The sequence below is a fragment of the Zosterops lateralis genome (assembly GCF_965231275.1).
Source record: "Zosterops lateralis genome assembly, chromosome: 14".
In the NCBI taxonomy this organism is placed as follows: Eukaryota; Metazoa; Chordata; class Aves; order Passeriformes; family Zosteropidae; genus Zosterops; species Zosterops lateralis.
In genome coordinates this window covers 2,335,247-2,349,941 of record NC_139774.1, presented here as the reverse complement: position 1 = coordinate 2,349,941, position 14,695 = coordinate 2,335,247, and the positions used below count along the sequence as shown (strand labels likewise).

At 50.3% G+C, this 14,695-nt stretch overlaps 2 protein-coding genes across 2 annotated transcripts; both read left to right on the top strand.

Annotated features, from left to right (window-relative positions):
* Positions 1–3,578: 3,578 nt before the first annotated feature.
* LOC310914980 (protocadherin beta-13-like) lies at positions 3,579–6,026 on the top strand (the record flags this gene model as incomplete). The annotated part of the gene is made up of 1 exon (XM_083871498.1): positions 3,579–6,026. One exon carries the CDS (start codon positions 3,579–3,581, stop codon positions 6,024–6,026), a length of 2,448 nt encoding a protein of 815 aa, XP_083727624.1.
* A 4,412-nt stretch (positions 6,027–10,438) lies between these two features.
* Positions 10,439–12,886, top strand: LOC310914979 (protocadherin beta-15-like; the record flags this gene model as incomplete). Its single annotated transcript, XM_083871497.1, has 1 exon — positions 10,439–12,886. One exon carries the CDS (start codon positions 10,439–10,441, stop codon positions 12,884–12,886), a length of 2,448 nt encoding a protein of 815 aa, XP_083727623.1.
* Between the last annotated feature and the right edge of the window lie 1,809 nt (positions 12,887–14,695).

The window sequence follows — 14,695 nt, the reverse complement described above, 5'->3', positions numbered from 1 at the left end:
CAATCTGGCAATATTCTACTTTTGCTCTGTTATGGTCATTTTCGATAGGCTTTGAGGAGGAGGTTAGCACTCCAGCTATGCTCTCTTGCTGTCAGAGCAGACCATGAACCTCCAATAATTGCTGTAACACAATGACAGAATTGAGTAGACAAATGTCAAACTTCCTGAAATTGCCCAAAGTCCTATTTCCCAGCTCTGAAAAGCAAGGCAGTTCTGAATACTGTGTCATGATATTTTGTTAGCATAGGATTTTTCCTTCTGGGTTCTGGATTTCTCTGTCTGGGATGGGTAGGCTCTGTGTGTTATACTTTCTTCTCAGTATGTCTGTCTGTACAGCCATTGTGGACCTACAGATGCTTCAGTTGTGCTGCCCTGTGAAACAGGGAATTTGTCCCATCCAGCCATTGAAATGCTGGCCTTTGCAGGTCTGCCATGTAAGAGGCTATTTTGACCCTATGCTGACAGTGGTGTCATCTTCTTCAAGGCAGAGAGGAGCAGGAAAATGCACAGCAAAACCTTCCCTTGGCCTATATGTGGCTTTGGTTATCTGTCCTTTTGAAATTGTCTTGGAAATAAAGCAGCAGCAGATGTGTTAGGTTTGGCTGTAACTGTTCAGTGTCATGAATACTTATTCATTGCCTTAATGTGTATGAGAACTCCACATGTCCATCAAAGAGAATTTTCTGAACTTAGAATCAAGAAGAACCTGAAAACATGACACTGAGTTTTGTTTCCTGATTTTTCTTTCTGAATTCACTTGCTTCTTGTTGGGACTAGAAAGCTGTCCCTTCAAGATTGCCTATGTTTGTGTTAGAGCTTTTGCATTCCCATTGTTGCCCTTTCTCTTTCTATCCTCTAAAATGGTACTGAACATTGTTATCCTGTTTGACTAGAGAAGGACTGCCACCCCATCTATAATAACTGCTTGTTTAAATGATGTCTGTTATGCATGAAATATTCAGAAAGACTCCCTACCCTCACACTTTCTTGTGCTGAAGTTTTGGAGATTTGTAAACTGGTATGACTCTGAGTTTGAAAAATTGAAAGAAATATGTAGAATTGAAATAAAGAGAACACCTGAAATAGTGTTTTGGAGACAGAATTCTTTATAGACATGTTTTTTCTTGGAAAGCTCTGTCAAGGCTTTTCAAAATTCAGCAAGCATTTTTTCCCCTTGTCCTTTGACAGAAGCAATGTTGTGTGGGTGCAGTTCCTGAGTTTGGAGATGCAGCCGGGAGAGTGTTTGTTTGCATGCCCGCGCTGTTACACTGCCCTGTCCGTGTGCGATTTGTCCTCCCAGCAATGCGGCTTGGTCGTTGTGGGCTGTTCAAATTCCTCAGGCCCATCCTCCCCAGCCTGCCACCACAGCACTGTGACACGGGCCAGGGCCCTGATGAGGGACAGGATTTCCTCTGTGTCCCTGTCAGCACAGAGGACATGGCCCCAGACAATGCTGGGACTCTGTCTGCAGGACAGTTCAATGCTCTTTCCTTTAACTAGCTGGGGTTTGCACAGACAGAGGCTTCAATGGTCATGGTTGAAAGGGATCCAGGATGCTGCATGTGGCAATGCTTCTTCCAGAACAGATCTCTATTTCCAATTGGTATAACCAATTTTCTGTTAATTCTAAGTAGGAATAGAAATTGTCAGCTTCTCCAACAACAGCAAGAAGAACATAAAGTCAGGCTCTCACTCCAGAAGTGATCAAGTTCAGCTGTTTTGGTCATTTCTGATAGGCTTTGACGAGGGGATTAGCACTCCAGCTCTGATTGTGTCTCTCTTAATGTCTGACCAAATCATGAACCTCTTACTAACTGCTTTAACAAAATGGTGCAACTGAGTAGACAAATGTCACACTTGCTGAAATGGCTCAAAGCCCTTTTTCCCAGCTCAGAAAAGCAAGGTAGTTCTGAATACTGTGTCACTATGTTCTTTCAGCATAGGATTATTTCTTCTGGGGTTTGGATGTGTCTGTCTGGGATGGGTGGACTCTGTGTGTTACATTTTCTTCTCAGTATGTCTGTCTGTACAGCCGTTGTGCGTCTGCTGATGGTTCAGTAGTGCTGCCCAGTGAAACAGGGAATTTGTCCCATCCAGCCATTGCAATGCTGGCAATTGCAGCTCTGCAGGGTAAAACCTATTTTGACCCTGTGAGTACAGGTGTGTCATCCTCTTCAAGGAAGAGAGGAGCAGGAAAATGCACAACAAAATCTTCCCTTGGCCTATGTGAGGTTTTGGTTATCTGTCCCCATCCGATTGTCTTGGTCATACAGCAGCAGCAGATATGTTAGGGTAGGCTGTAACTGTAGGGTGTAATGAAAACTTATTCATTGTCTTTGTGTGCATGAAAACAGCACGTGTCCATCAAAGAGAATTTTCTAAAGATCGAATCAAGAAGAACATGAAAACAGGACTTGAGTTTTGTTTCCTCATTATTGTTTCTGAATTCATTCGCTTCTTGTTGAGACTAAAAAGCTGTCCTTACAGGCTCATCTGCATTTTTGTTAGAGCAGTTGCATTCACATTTTTGCAGTTTCTTCTTCTGCCCTCTAAGTGAGCATTATTTTGCTTGTTCCTCTGGAGAAGGACTGCCACCCCATCTATAATAACTGGCTGTATGAATGATGTCTGTGATGCATGGAATAATATGAAGGACTCCCTCACATTGTATTGTGCTGAAGTCGAACAGTTTGAGACAGCAAACTGCTATGCTTATGAGTCTAAGAATTGGAATAATATGTAGAAGTGAAATAAAGAGAAGACCCAGAATCCTTTCCAGGAGACAGAAGTTTTTGTATTGACGTTCTTTCTGGAAGAGCCCTGTGAATCCTTTTGAAAATTCTGCGAGCCTATTTCTGACTACGTCCCTTGACAGAAGCAGTATTGGGTGGGTGCACTTCCTGAATTTAGACATGCAGCCATTGGAGTGTTCATTGCCATGCCGGTGCTTCTACCCGAGCCCTACGCCAGCTCGGTTTCTCCTGCTGAGGGATGAGGCTCTGTCGTTGTGGGATGAGCCACCGCTTTAGGCTGGCCTGGGAAAAGCGGCGTTCCGTTCCTGCCCGCGGGTGTCGGGAAAGCTTTGGGATCGCGGGCCGGGGCGAGCGGCAGCGCGGGCTGCGGGCGGCGGCGGGTGCAGTCCCAGCGTGCACCGCTGGGTGGTGCCCTCGGCCAAGGCGGCGCCGAGCGGCTGCGGCAGCGGAGGCGGCCGAGCCCGGACCGGCCCGGCCCAGCCAAGATTAGACCAGCCCAACCCACCCCAGCCGAGCTTAGACCAGCGCAGCGCAGCCGAGCTTATACCGGCCCAGCGCAGAGCAGGTCAGTCCAGCGCAAAAGCTCAGCCGATTACAGGCTGAACCAAGTTAGACCAGCCCAGTTTAGCCGATCGGAGGTGGCAGCGGCTGCGGCGCCGAGCGCTGTCCCGTGTCACCGCCTGCCGGGACACCCCGGGTGCCTTTGGGACCGCAGGCGGAATCGGACAGAGCGAGGGAAGGCGCCCTCCCCGCACTTGGCCGCTTTCGCGGGGAATCGCCGGGGACATTCGCCAGACCCACACCGACACCGGCCGGGGCCGCGCCATGGCGATCGCAAGGCAAGTGCTTTGTCTCTCTGCTTTCGTCTCGCTGCCGCTCGCTGGCAGAGCCGAGCCCATCCGCTACTCCGTAGCCGAGGAGGCGGAGAGCGGCTCGCTGGTGGGCAAGCTGGCGGAGGACGCGGGGCTGACGCCGGCGCAGCTGTCGGCTCGCCGCGCCCGCCTGGTGTCGGAGGACGGCCGGCAGCATTTTCGCTTAGACGGCGGCTCCGGCCGCCTCGTGGTGGCGGGGAGGCTGGACCGGGAGGAGCTGTGCGGCCAGGCCGGCACCTGCATGCTCCCCTTCGAGCTGCTGCTCGCCAACCCCCTGCAGTTCTTTCGGGTCGAGGTGGCCCTGGAGGACATCAATGACCATGCGCCGGTTTTCCCCGAGGAGCAAGTCAGTTTTGACATTACAGAAAAGAGTGATCCGGGCTCACGTTTCCCTCTGGAGGTGGCTCAGGACCTCGATATTGGCAGCAACAGCATCCAGACATACAGCATTTCTCCTGAGAATGAGTATTTCAGTGTCTCTTATGGAAATCGGGGTGAGGGTGACCAATATCTTGAACTGGTGTTGGAAAAGGCACTAGACAGAGAGGAGCAGGCAGAGATTGTTTTCAGTCTTATTGCTGAAGATGGAGGCTCTCCTCCCAGGAGTGGCACAACTGAAGTGAAAATTGTCATTCTAGATGTAAATGACAATGCTCCTGTCTTCACACAAGAGCGTTACATTGGAAAGATTTTAGAGAACATGCCAGAAGGCTCTGTGGTTCTGACTGTGCTGGCAACTGACAAGGATGCAGGAGTTAATGGGGACATTTCCTATCAACTCAGCCAAGCAGTTGCACAGGTGGACTCAGCATTTGTGATTGATCCAATAACTGGTGAAATTAAACTTACAAAACCTCTGGACTTTGAGGCAGCAGAGACTCATGAGCTCAGTGTAAGGGCCAGAGATGGTGGGGGCCTCTCAGCAATCTGCAAGGTGTTGGTGGAGGTGGTGGATGTGAATGACAATGCCCCAGAGCTGGTGGTGAGTTCCTTCAGCAGTCCCCTCCCCGAGAACACAGTGCCCGGCACCGTGGTTGCCCTGTTTTCGGTCAGGGACCGGGATTCTGGTGCCAACGGGCAGATCTCGTGTGCCCTGGAGGATCAGCTCTTCTTCTCCCTGCGGGCAGCCTATAAGAACTACTATGAGCTGGTGACGGTGAGCGCGCTGGACCGCGAGGAGAGGGCTCAGCACATCCTGAGTGTGACAGCAGCAGATGCGGGGTGGCCTCCTCTGACAAGCACGCAGACCTTCACGGTGGACATCTCGGATGTCAATGACAACGCGCCCGTCTTCAACCAGACGTCCTACACCATGTATGTGCGTGAGAACAACGTGCCCACGGTGTTTGTTGGAGCCGTCAGCGCTGCAGATGCTGACGTGGGGCTGAATGCCAAGGTGACCTATTCGCTGGCCCCAGTGCAAGGGGCAGAGCAGGCCTGGTGCTCGTGCATCTCGGTGAACTCTGAGAACGGACACGTGTTTGTGCTGCGGCCCCTGGACTACGAGCGCTTGAGGCAGACCCAGGTGACGGTCAGTGCCTCTGACGCGGGCTCTCCTCCCCTCAGAGCCAACGTCACCGTGCGCCTTGTGGTGCTGGACGAGAATGACAATGCCCCGCTGGTGCTGTACCCAGGCCAGGAGAGCAGCCCAGCCTCCAGTGAGCTGGTGCCCGTGTCGGCTGAGGCGGGCTACCTCATCACCAAAGTGGTGGCCGTCGACGCCGACTCGGGCCAGAACTCGTGGCTCTCCTACCACCTGCTGAGGGCCACTGAGCCCGGGCTGTTCTCGGTGGGTGTCCAAAGCGGGGAGGTGCGTCTGAGGAGGCCGGTGACAGACAGAGACGCCGTGAAGCAGAAGCTCGTTGTCCTGGTCAGAGACAACGGCAAGCCCCCACTGTCAGCCACCGCAGCTCTGAGCGCACTCCTGCTCAAGGACTTCTCCGACGTGCGCCTCCCGCACAGCAGCCCGGCCACAGAGGAGCAGCAAGACTCCCTGACAACCTATTTAATCGTCTCCTTGGTCTTTGTCTCCCTGCTCTTCCTCATCTCCACCGTGGCCTTTGTGGCTCGCAAGGTGTGCAAGAGAAAGGAGCTGGAGTCTGGCCCTGTGCTTTATGGTGCCGACAACTTGCAGAGCAGCGTGGCCGATGCAGCCGCTGCAGGGACCCTGCCCCGTGCCTACTGCTACGAGATCAGCCTCACTACGGGCTCGGGCAACAGCGAGTTCAAATTCCTCAGGCCCATCCTCCCCAGCCTGCCACCACAGCACTGTGCCCCGGGCCAGGAGCCTGATGAGGGACAGGATTTCCCCTGTGTCCCTGTCAGCAGAGAGGACATGGCACCAATGGACAATGCTGGGACTCTGTCTGCAGGACAGTTCAATGCTCTTTCCTTTAACTAGCTGGGGTCTGCAGAGACAGGGGCTTCATGCTGGAAAGGGATGTCGGCTGTAACCTCTGGCAATGTTTCCTTGTGAGTAAATCTGTATTTGCAACTGGCTTAGTCAACTTCCTCCATATTCTATTCAGATTAAATTTCTACCTGTCCAGAAAGCAATGAAGGAAATAAAAGAACCAATGTATTCTCATTTTGTTAGTCATGGGTTTCAGCTTTACTTCTGACATTTCTAACAGGCTTTAAAAATGTGATTAGCATTCACATCTATGTCCTTGTTTGTCTTGCTGTCTGACAAGACAGAGGATCTTTATATTCTGATCTTTTAAACTATTTTACTGCTGGCCCAATAAATCGTATCCTCAGGAAATTCAAAAAGGCTTTTTCCCAGCTCTGGAAAGCAAGGTAGTCATGAGTACAGGGTCATAATGTCATGTCAGCACTAGGTCTTATCTTCCCTGGGTTCTGGATGTCTCTGTCTGAGATGTGAGCTCTGTGGACTAAGTATTTTCATGGCTGCTCTTGAGAATCGGAGCCATGACACTAAGCTGCTTGTCTTGAAAAAGTAGTATGAAAAGGTAGTTTCTCTTTCCACAGAAAGACCAGATATTTGTAGAATTTTGCTTTGGAAAATTGCTCCATGAACTTATGCATGCTAAGGAAGTAGTATTTTTAAGAGCAACAAAAGAAATCAGGCTTTTTTTCCAGAAATTTTCCTTTCTGTTAGTTTAATATTAAAAGCCTAACACAAGCAAATCACACTTGTCTAACTCAAAGGAATATGGCCAAAACCAAAACCAGCCATGAGCTCTGCTGAACTAGAAGTCAAATCACGTCATGTCAGAAGGGCATTTAAACACATTTGCATTTGGTATTTGCATCTTTCCAGCAGCTTTTTTATCACTCTTGGTTGCTGTTCTGATACTTACAGAAGTAATACTATGGACTGTAATAAAGAACATGTGTCTTTCTGCAGGATTTCTTTCTTTTGATGTGCTAATTTGTACATGGAAAATACAAATACGGTTAAATACAGTAGTCCATTCCTTCCAGGCTCTTTGGCATTACACGCCCCTGTTATCTAACTGGGTCCCTCTTGAATGACCACAAGAGCAATTAGCCAGTGAACCGAATATGTTTCATGTTTACATCTGAATATATAAAGCCTGATGATTTTTCCTTTCATGTGTAGATAGGTCTTCCAACTGCTGTGTCTGCTCATCTGTCTCTACAATTGTAGGTATATTAAAGGGTATTTTTCCAGTTTTAGATCCAAAGAATACAAATATATTTTCATGCAGGATCGTGAAAATGCTTTGCTTTCTTGTCACTGACTTTGTCTGTGTAGACACTGAATATCTGCAGATGCTTCCATAGCGCTGCCTGGTGAAGCATGGAGTTGCCACCACCCAGACATTGCAATACAGGCAGTGCCAGCTCAGCAGGGAAAGAGGTGAATTTGACTCTTTTGGAACAGCAGTCTCATCCTCCTTATCTAGCCTAGAGCAGCGCAGCAAAATGCACAACAAAATCTTTCTCTGGTGTACGAGAAGTGTTTGGGTGTTCTGTCACCTCAGGATTGCCTTGGAAATACAGCAGCACAAACAGTGTTAGGGTAGACTTTAACTGAACTGAATTGTAGAAACATGTCCATTGTCTTTGGGCGCATTGCAGGAAAACTTCACAAATACTAAAAGAAAATCATTGGAAGCTAGAGTCAAGAAGAACTTTTAGAAGTGCACTGCATTTGGTCTTTCTTTTTTTGTTCCTTAAACGCAAGGCTCCTTGATGGGACTGGAAAATTGTGCCTGCATGATTTTCTGTGTTCGCGTTGAAACCTTTGCATTTCCATGTTTGCCTTTTCTCCATCTGCCCTTTGAAACATACTGAGCATTGTACTGGGCCCGTTCCTCCAGAGAAGGACTGCCACCCCACCTATGATAACTAGTTGTTTGAATGATGTCTGTGGTGCATGGACTCCTCGAAAAGCCTCCCTCACACTGTCTTCTGCTGATGTTGTACAGGTTAACGTTGTAAATTGGTAAAAGTCTGAGTTTAGAAATTGAGAAAATGTGTTAGACTGAAATAAAGAGAACACACTGAATCTTTTTGTCAAGACAGAATTCTTTGTAGAGACGTTCTTTCTGGGAAAGCTCCTTCTAGGCTTGTCAAAATTCTCTGAGTCTTTTTCTCAATTTGTCCTTTGACTAAAGCACTGTTGGGTGGGTACAGTTCCTGAGTGTGGAGATGCAGCCAATAGAGCACTCATGGCCATGCCTGTGCTGTTTACCACTGCCCTATCCATGGCCGATTTGTTCTGCCAGGGAATGCAGCTTGGTCATTCTGGGCAGAGCCTGCACTTCACGCTGCCCTGGGAAAAGCCTGTCTTTCCTTTAACTAGCTGGGGTCTGCACAGACTGAGGCTTCAATGGTCATGGGAGGGGGGAATCCAGGCTGCAGCATGTGGCAATTGTTTCTCCAGGGTATAGCTGTATTTTCAATTGGTATAACCAATGGGCTGTTAATAGTAAGTCAGAATAGAAGTTGTCAGCTTCTCCAACAAATACAAGAAGAAAATAAAAGAACATCATGCTCTTGCTCCAGCTGTAATCTTGTTCAGCTTTGTTTTGGTCATTTCTATTTGGTTTCAAGAAGGAGATTAGCTCTCCAGCTATGCTCCTGTCTCTCTTCCTGTCTGACCAGTCCAGAGAACCTCTTATTAATTGCAATGACACAATGGCACAATTGCATAGACAAATGTCACACTTGCTGAAATGGCCCAAAGCCCTTTTTCCCAGCACAGAAAAGCAAGGTCGTTCTGAATACTGTCTCACCATGTTCTGTTAGCAGAGGATTATTCCTTCTATGTTGTGGATGTCTCTGTCTAGGATGGGTGGGCTCTGTGTGTTACACTGTCTTTGCAGAATGTCTGTCTGTACAGCCATTGTTCATCTGCAGATGCTTCACTACTTCTGCCCAATGAAACAGTGAACTTGTCCCATTCAGCCATTGCAATGCTGGCAATTCAACCCCTGCAGAGTAAAAGGCTATTTTTAGCTCTGTGAGTAAAGGGATGTCATCCTCTTCAAGGCAGGGAGGAGCAGGGAAATGCACAACAAAATCTTTCTTTGGACTATATGGGGGTTTTATGTTCTGTCCCACTCTGATTTTTATGGAGATAAAGCAGCAGCAGATGTGTTAGGGTGGGCTGTAACTGTAGAGAGTCACGAAAACTAATTCATTGTCTTTGTGTGCATGAAGAAGCCACATCTCCATCAAAGACGACTTTTTGAAATTAGAATGAAGAAGAACATGAAGACAGGACTTTGAATTGTGTTTCCTCATTCTTGATTCTGAATTCAGTGGATTCTTGAAGGGACTAGGGAGCTGTCTGTAAAAGATTATCTCCAGTTGTGTTGGAGCATTTGCATTCCCATTTCTGCCCTTTCTCCTTCTACCCTCTGAACTGTACTGAACATTGTTCTGCCTGTTCTGCTAGGGAAGGACTGTCACTCCATCTATAATGCCTGCTGGTTGGAATGATGTCTGTGATGCACTCAGACAGAATACCTCACACTGTCTTCTACTCATGTTGTGCATTTCTCGTATTAAATTGTTAAAATTCTGGGTTTAGAAACTGAAAATATCTGCTAGACTGAAATAAAATGAACACCCTGACTGCTTTCATGTTGACAGAATGATTTGTAGGGAGAATCTTACGAGAAAAGCACGTTCAAGACTTTTCAAAAATTTACAAGTCTTTTTCTCAATTTGTCCCTTGACTAAAAGCAAATATTGAGTGGGTACAGTTCCTTAGCATGGAGATGCAGTCAAATGGAGTGTTCATTGGCATGCCTGTGCTGTCAGCATCCCACAATCCCTGCTCAGTTTCTACAACTGAGGGATGAGGCTCTGTTGTTGTGGGCTGAGCCTCCGTTTTCAGGTGCCCTGGGAAAAGCGGCGTTCCGTTCCTGCCCGCGGGTGTCGGGAAAGCTTTGGGATCGCGGGCCGGGGCGAGCGGCAGCGCGGGCTGCGGGCGGCGGCGGGTGCAGTCCCAGCGCGCACCGCTGGGTGGTGCCCTCGGCCAAGGCGGCGCCGAGCGGCTGCGGCAGCGGAGGCGGCCGAGCCCGGACCGGCCCAGCCCAGCCAAGATTAGACCAGCCCAGCGCAGAGCAGCTCAGCCGATCGCAGCCTGAAACAGCTTACTCCAGTGCAGCCCAGTCGGTCGGAGGTGGCAGCGGCTGCGGCGCCGAGCGCTGTCCCGTGTCACCCGCTGCCGGGACACCCCGGGTGCCTTTGGGACCGCCAGCGGAATCGGACAGAGCGAGGGAAGGCGCCCTCCCCGCACTTGGCCGCTTTCCGCGGGGAATCGCCGGGGACATCCGCCAGACCCACACCGACCCCGGCCGGGGCCGCGCCATGGCGATCGCAAGGCAAGTGCTTTGTCTCTCTGCTTTCCTCTCGCTGCCGCTCGCTGGCAGAGCCGAGCCCATCCGCTACTCCGTAGCCGAGGAGGCGGAGAGCGGCTCGCTGGTGGGCAAGCTGGCGGAGGACGCGGGGCTGACGCCGGCGCAGCTGTCGGCTCGCCGCGCCCGCCTGGTGTCGGAGGACGGCCGGCAGCATTTTCGCTTAGACGGCGGCTCCGGCCGCCTCGTGGTGGCGGGGAGGCTGGACCGGGAGGAGCTGTGCGGCCAGGCCGGCACCTGCATGCTCCCCTTCGAGCTGCTGCTCGCCAACCCCCTGCAGTTCTTTCGGGTCGAGGTGGCCCTGGAGGACATCAATGACCATTCGCCGGTTTTCCCTGACGAACGAGTCACTTTTGACATCCCGGAAACGAGCGAGCCAGGCTCTCGTTTCCCTCTGGAGGTGGCTCAGGACCTCGATATTGGCAGCAACAGCATCCAGACATACAGCATTTCTCCTGAGAATGAGTATTTCAGTGTCTCTTATGGAAGTCCGGGTGAGGATGACCAATATGTTGAACTGGTGTTAGAAAAGGCATTAGATAGAGAGGAGCAGGCAGAGATTGTTTTCAGTCTCATTGCCGAAGATGGAGGCTCTCCTCCCAGGAGTGGCACAACTGAAGTGAAAATTGTCATTCTAGATGCAAATGACAATGCTCCTGTCTTCACACAAGAGCGTTACATTGGAAAGATTTTAGAGAACATGCCAGAAGGCTCTGTGGTTCTGACTGTGCTGGCAACTGACAAGGATGCAGGAGTTAATGGGGACATTTCCTATCAACTCAGCCAAGCAGTTGCACAGGTGGACTCAGCATTTGTGATTGATCCAATAACTGGTGAAATTAAACTCACAAGACCTCTGGACTTCGAGGCAGCAGAGACTCATGAGCTCCGCATAAGGGCCAGAGATGGTGGGGGCCTCTCAGCAATCTGCAAGGTGTTGGTGGAGGTGGTGGATGTGAATGACAATGCCCCAGAGCTGGTGGTGAGTTCCTTCAGCAGTCCCCTCCCCGAGAACACAGTGCCCGGCACCGTGGTTGCCCTGTTTTCGGTCAGGGACCGGGATTCTGGTGCCAACGGGCAGATCTCGTGTGCCCTGGAGGATCAGCTCTTCTTCTCCCTGCGGGCAGCCTATAAGAATTACTATGAGCTGGTGACGGTGAGCGCGCTGGACCGCGAGGAGAGGGCTCAGCACATCCTGAGTGTGACAGCAGCAGATGCGGGGTGGCCTCCTCTGACAAGCACGCAGACCTTCACGGTGGACATCTCGGATGTCAATGACAACGCGCCCGTCTTCAACCAGACGTCCTACACCATGTATGTGCGTGAGAACAACGTGCCCACGGTGTTTGTTGGAGCCGTCAGCGCTGCAGATGCTGATGTGGGGCTGAATGCCAAAGTGACCTATTCGCTGGCCCCAGTGCAAGGGGCAGAGCGGGCCTGGTGCTCGTGCATCTCGGTGAACTCTGAGAACGGACACGTGTTTGTGCTGCGGCCCCTGGACTACGAGCGCTTGAGGCAGACCCAGGTGACGGTCAGTGCCTCTGACGCGGGCTCTCCTCCCCTCAGAGCCAACGTCACCGTGCGCCTTGTGGTGCTGGACGAGAATGACAATGCCCCGCTGGTGCTGTACCCAGGCCAGGAGAGCAGCCCAGCCTCCAGTGAGCTGGTGCCCGTGTCGGCTGAGGCGGGCTACCTCATCACCAAAGTGGTGGCCGTCGACGCCGACTCGGGCCAGAACTCGTGGCTCTCCTACCACCTGCTGAGGGCCACCGAGCCCGGGCTGTTCTCAGTGGGTGTCCAAAGCGGGGAGGTGCGTCTGAGGAGGCCGGTGACAGACAGAGACGCCGTGAAGCAGAAGCTCGTTGTCCTGGTCAGAGACAACGGCAAGCCCCCACTGTCAGCCACCGCAGCTCTGAGCGCACTCCTGCTCAAGGACTTCTCCGACGTGCGCCTCCCGCACAGCAGCCCGGCCACAGAGGAGCAGCAAGACTCCCTGACAACCTATTTAATCGTCTCCTTGGTCTTTGTCTCCCTGCTCTTCCTCATCTCCACCGTGGCCTTTGTGGCTCGCAAGGTGTGCAAGAGAAAGGAGCTGGAGGCCGGCCCTGTGCTTTATGGTGCCGACAACTTGCAGAGCAGCGTGGCCGATGCAGCTGCTGCAGGGACCCTGCCCCGCGCCTACTGCTACGAGATCAGCCTCACTACGGGCTCGGGCAACAGCGAGTTCAAATTCCTCAGGCCCATCCTCCCCAGCCTGCCACCACAGCACTGTGCCCCGGGCCAGGAGCCTGATGAGGGACAGGATTTCCCCTGTGTCCCTGTCAGCAGAGAGGACATGGCACCAATGGACAATGCTGGGACTCTGTCTGCAGGGCAGTTCAATGCTCTTTCCTTTAACTAGCTGGGGTCTGCACAGACAGAGGCTTCAATGGTCATGGGAGGAGAGGATCCAGGTTGCAGCATGTGGCAACAGTTCGCCCAGAGAGGATATGTTCCCATTTAACATAGCCAATTTCCTGCAAATTCTAAGTCAGGATAGAAGTTTTCAGCTGCTCCAGCAGTAGCAAGAAGAAAATAAAAAATGTCAGGGTCTCAATCTGGCAGTAGTCTACTTTTGCTCTCTTATGGTCATTTTCCGTAGGCTTTGAGGAGGAGGTTAGCACTCCAGCTATGCTCTCTTGCTGTCAGAGCAGACCATGAACCTCCAATAATTGCTGTAACACAATGACACAATTGAGTAGACAAATGTCAAACTTCCTGAAATTGCCCAAAGTCCTATTTCCCAGCTCTGAAAAGCAAGGCAGTTCTGAATACTGTGTCATGATATTTTGTTAGCATAGGATTTTTCCTTCTGGGTTCTGGATTTCTCTGTCTGGGATGGGTAGGCTCTGTGTGTTATACTTTCTTCTCAGTATGTCTGTCTGTACAGCCATTGTGGACCTACAGATGCTTCAGTTGTGCTGCCCTGTGAAACAAGGAATTTGTCGCATCCAGCCATTGCAATGATGCCAATTCCAGCTCTGCAGGGTAAAAGGCTATTTTGACGCTATGTGGACACTGGTGTCATCCTCTTCAAAGCAGAGAGGAGCAGGAAAATGCACAGCAAAATCTTCCCTTGGCCTATATGTGGCTTTGGTTATCTGTCCTTTTGAAATTGTCTTGGAAATAAAGCAGCAGCAGATGTGTTAGGTTTGGCTGTAACTGTTCAGTGTCATGAATACTTATTCATTGCCTTAATGTGTATGAGAATTCCACGTGTCCATCAAAGAGAATTTTCTGAAGTAAGAATCAAGAAGAACCTGAAAACATGACATTGAGTTTTGTTTCCTGATTTTTCTTTCTGAATTCACTTGCTTCTTGTTGGGACTAGAAAGCTGTCCCTTCAAGATTGCCTATGTTTGTGTTAGAGCTTTTGCATTCCCATTGTTGCCCTTTCTCTTTCTATCCTCTAAAATGGTACTGAACATTGTTATCCTGTTTGACTAGAGAAGGACTGCCACCCCATCTATAATAACTGCTTGTTTAAATGATGTCTGTTATGCATGAAATATTCAGAAAGACTCCCTACCCTCACACTTTCTTGTGCTGAAGTTTTGGAGATTAACTTTGTAAACTGGTATGACTCTGAGTTTGAAAAATTGAAAGAAATATGTAGAATTGAAATAAAGAGAACACCTGAAATAGTGTTTTGGAGACAGAATTCTTTATAGACATGTTTTTTCTTGGAAAGCTCTGTCAAGGCTTTTCAAAATTCAGCAAGCATTTTTTCCCCTTGTCCTTTGACAGAAGCAATGTTGTGTGGGTGCAGTTCCTGAGTTTGGAGATGCAGCTGGGAGAGTGTTTGTTTGCATGCCCGCGCTGTTACACTGCCCTGTCCGTGTGCGGTTTGTCCTCCCAGCAATGCGGCTTGGTCGTTGTGGGCTGTTCAAATTCCTCAGGCCCATCCTCCCCAGCCTGCCACCACAGCACTGTGACACGGGCCAGGGCCCTGATGAGGGACAGGATTTCTCCTGTGTCCCTGTCAGCACAGAGGACATGGCCCCAGACAATGCTGGGACTCTGTCTGCAGGACAGTTCAATGCTCTTTCCTTTAACTAGCTGGGGTTTGCACAGACAGAGGCTTCAATGGTCATGGTTGAAAGGGATCCAGGATGCTGCATGTGGCAATGCTTCTTCCAGAACAGATCTCTATTTCCAATTGGTATAACCA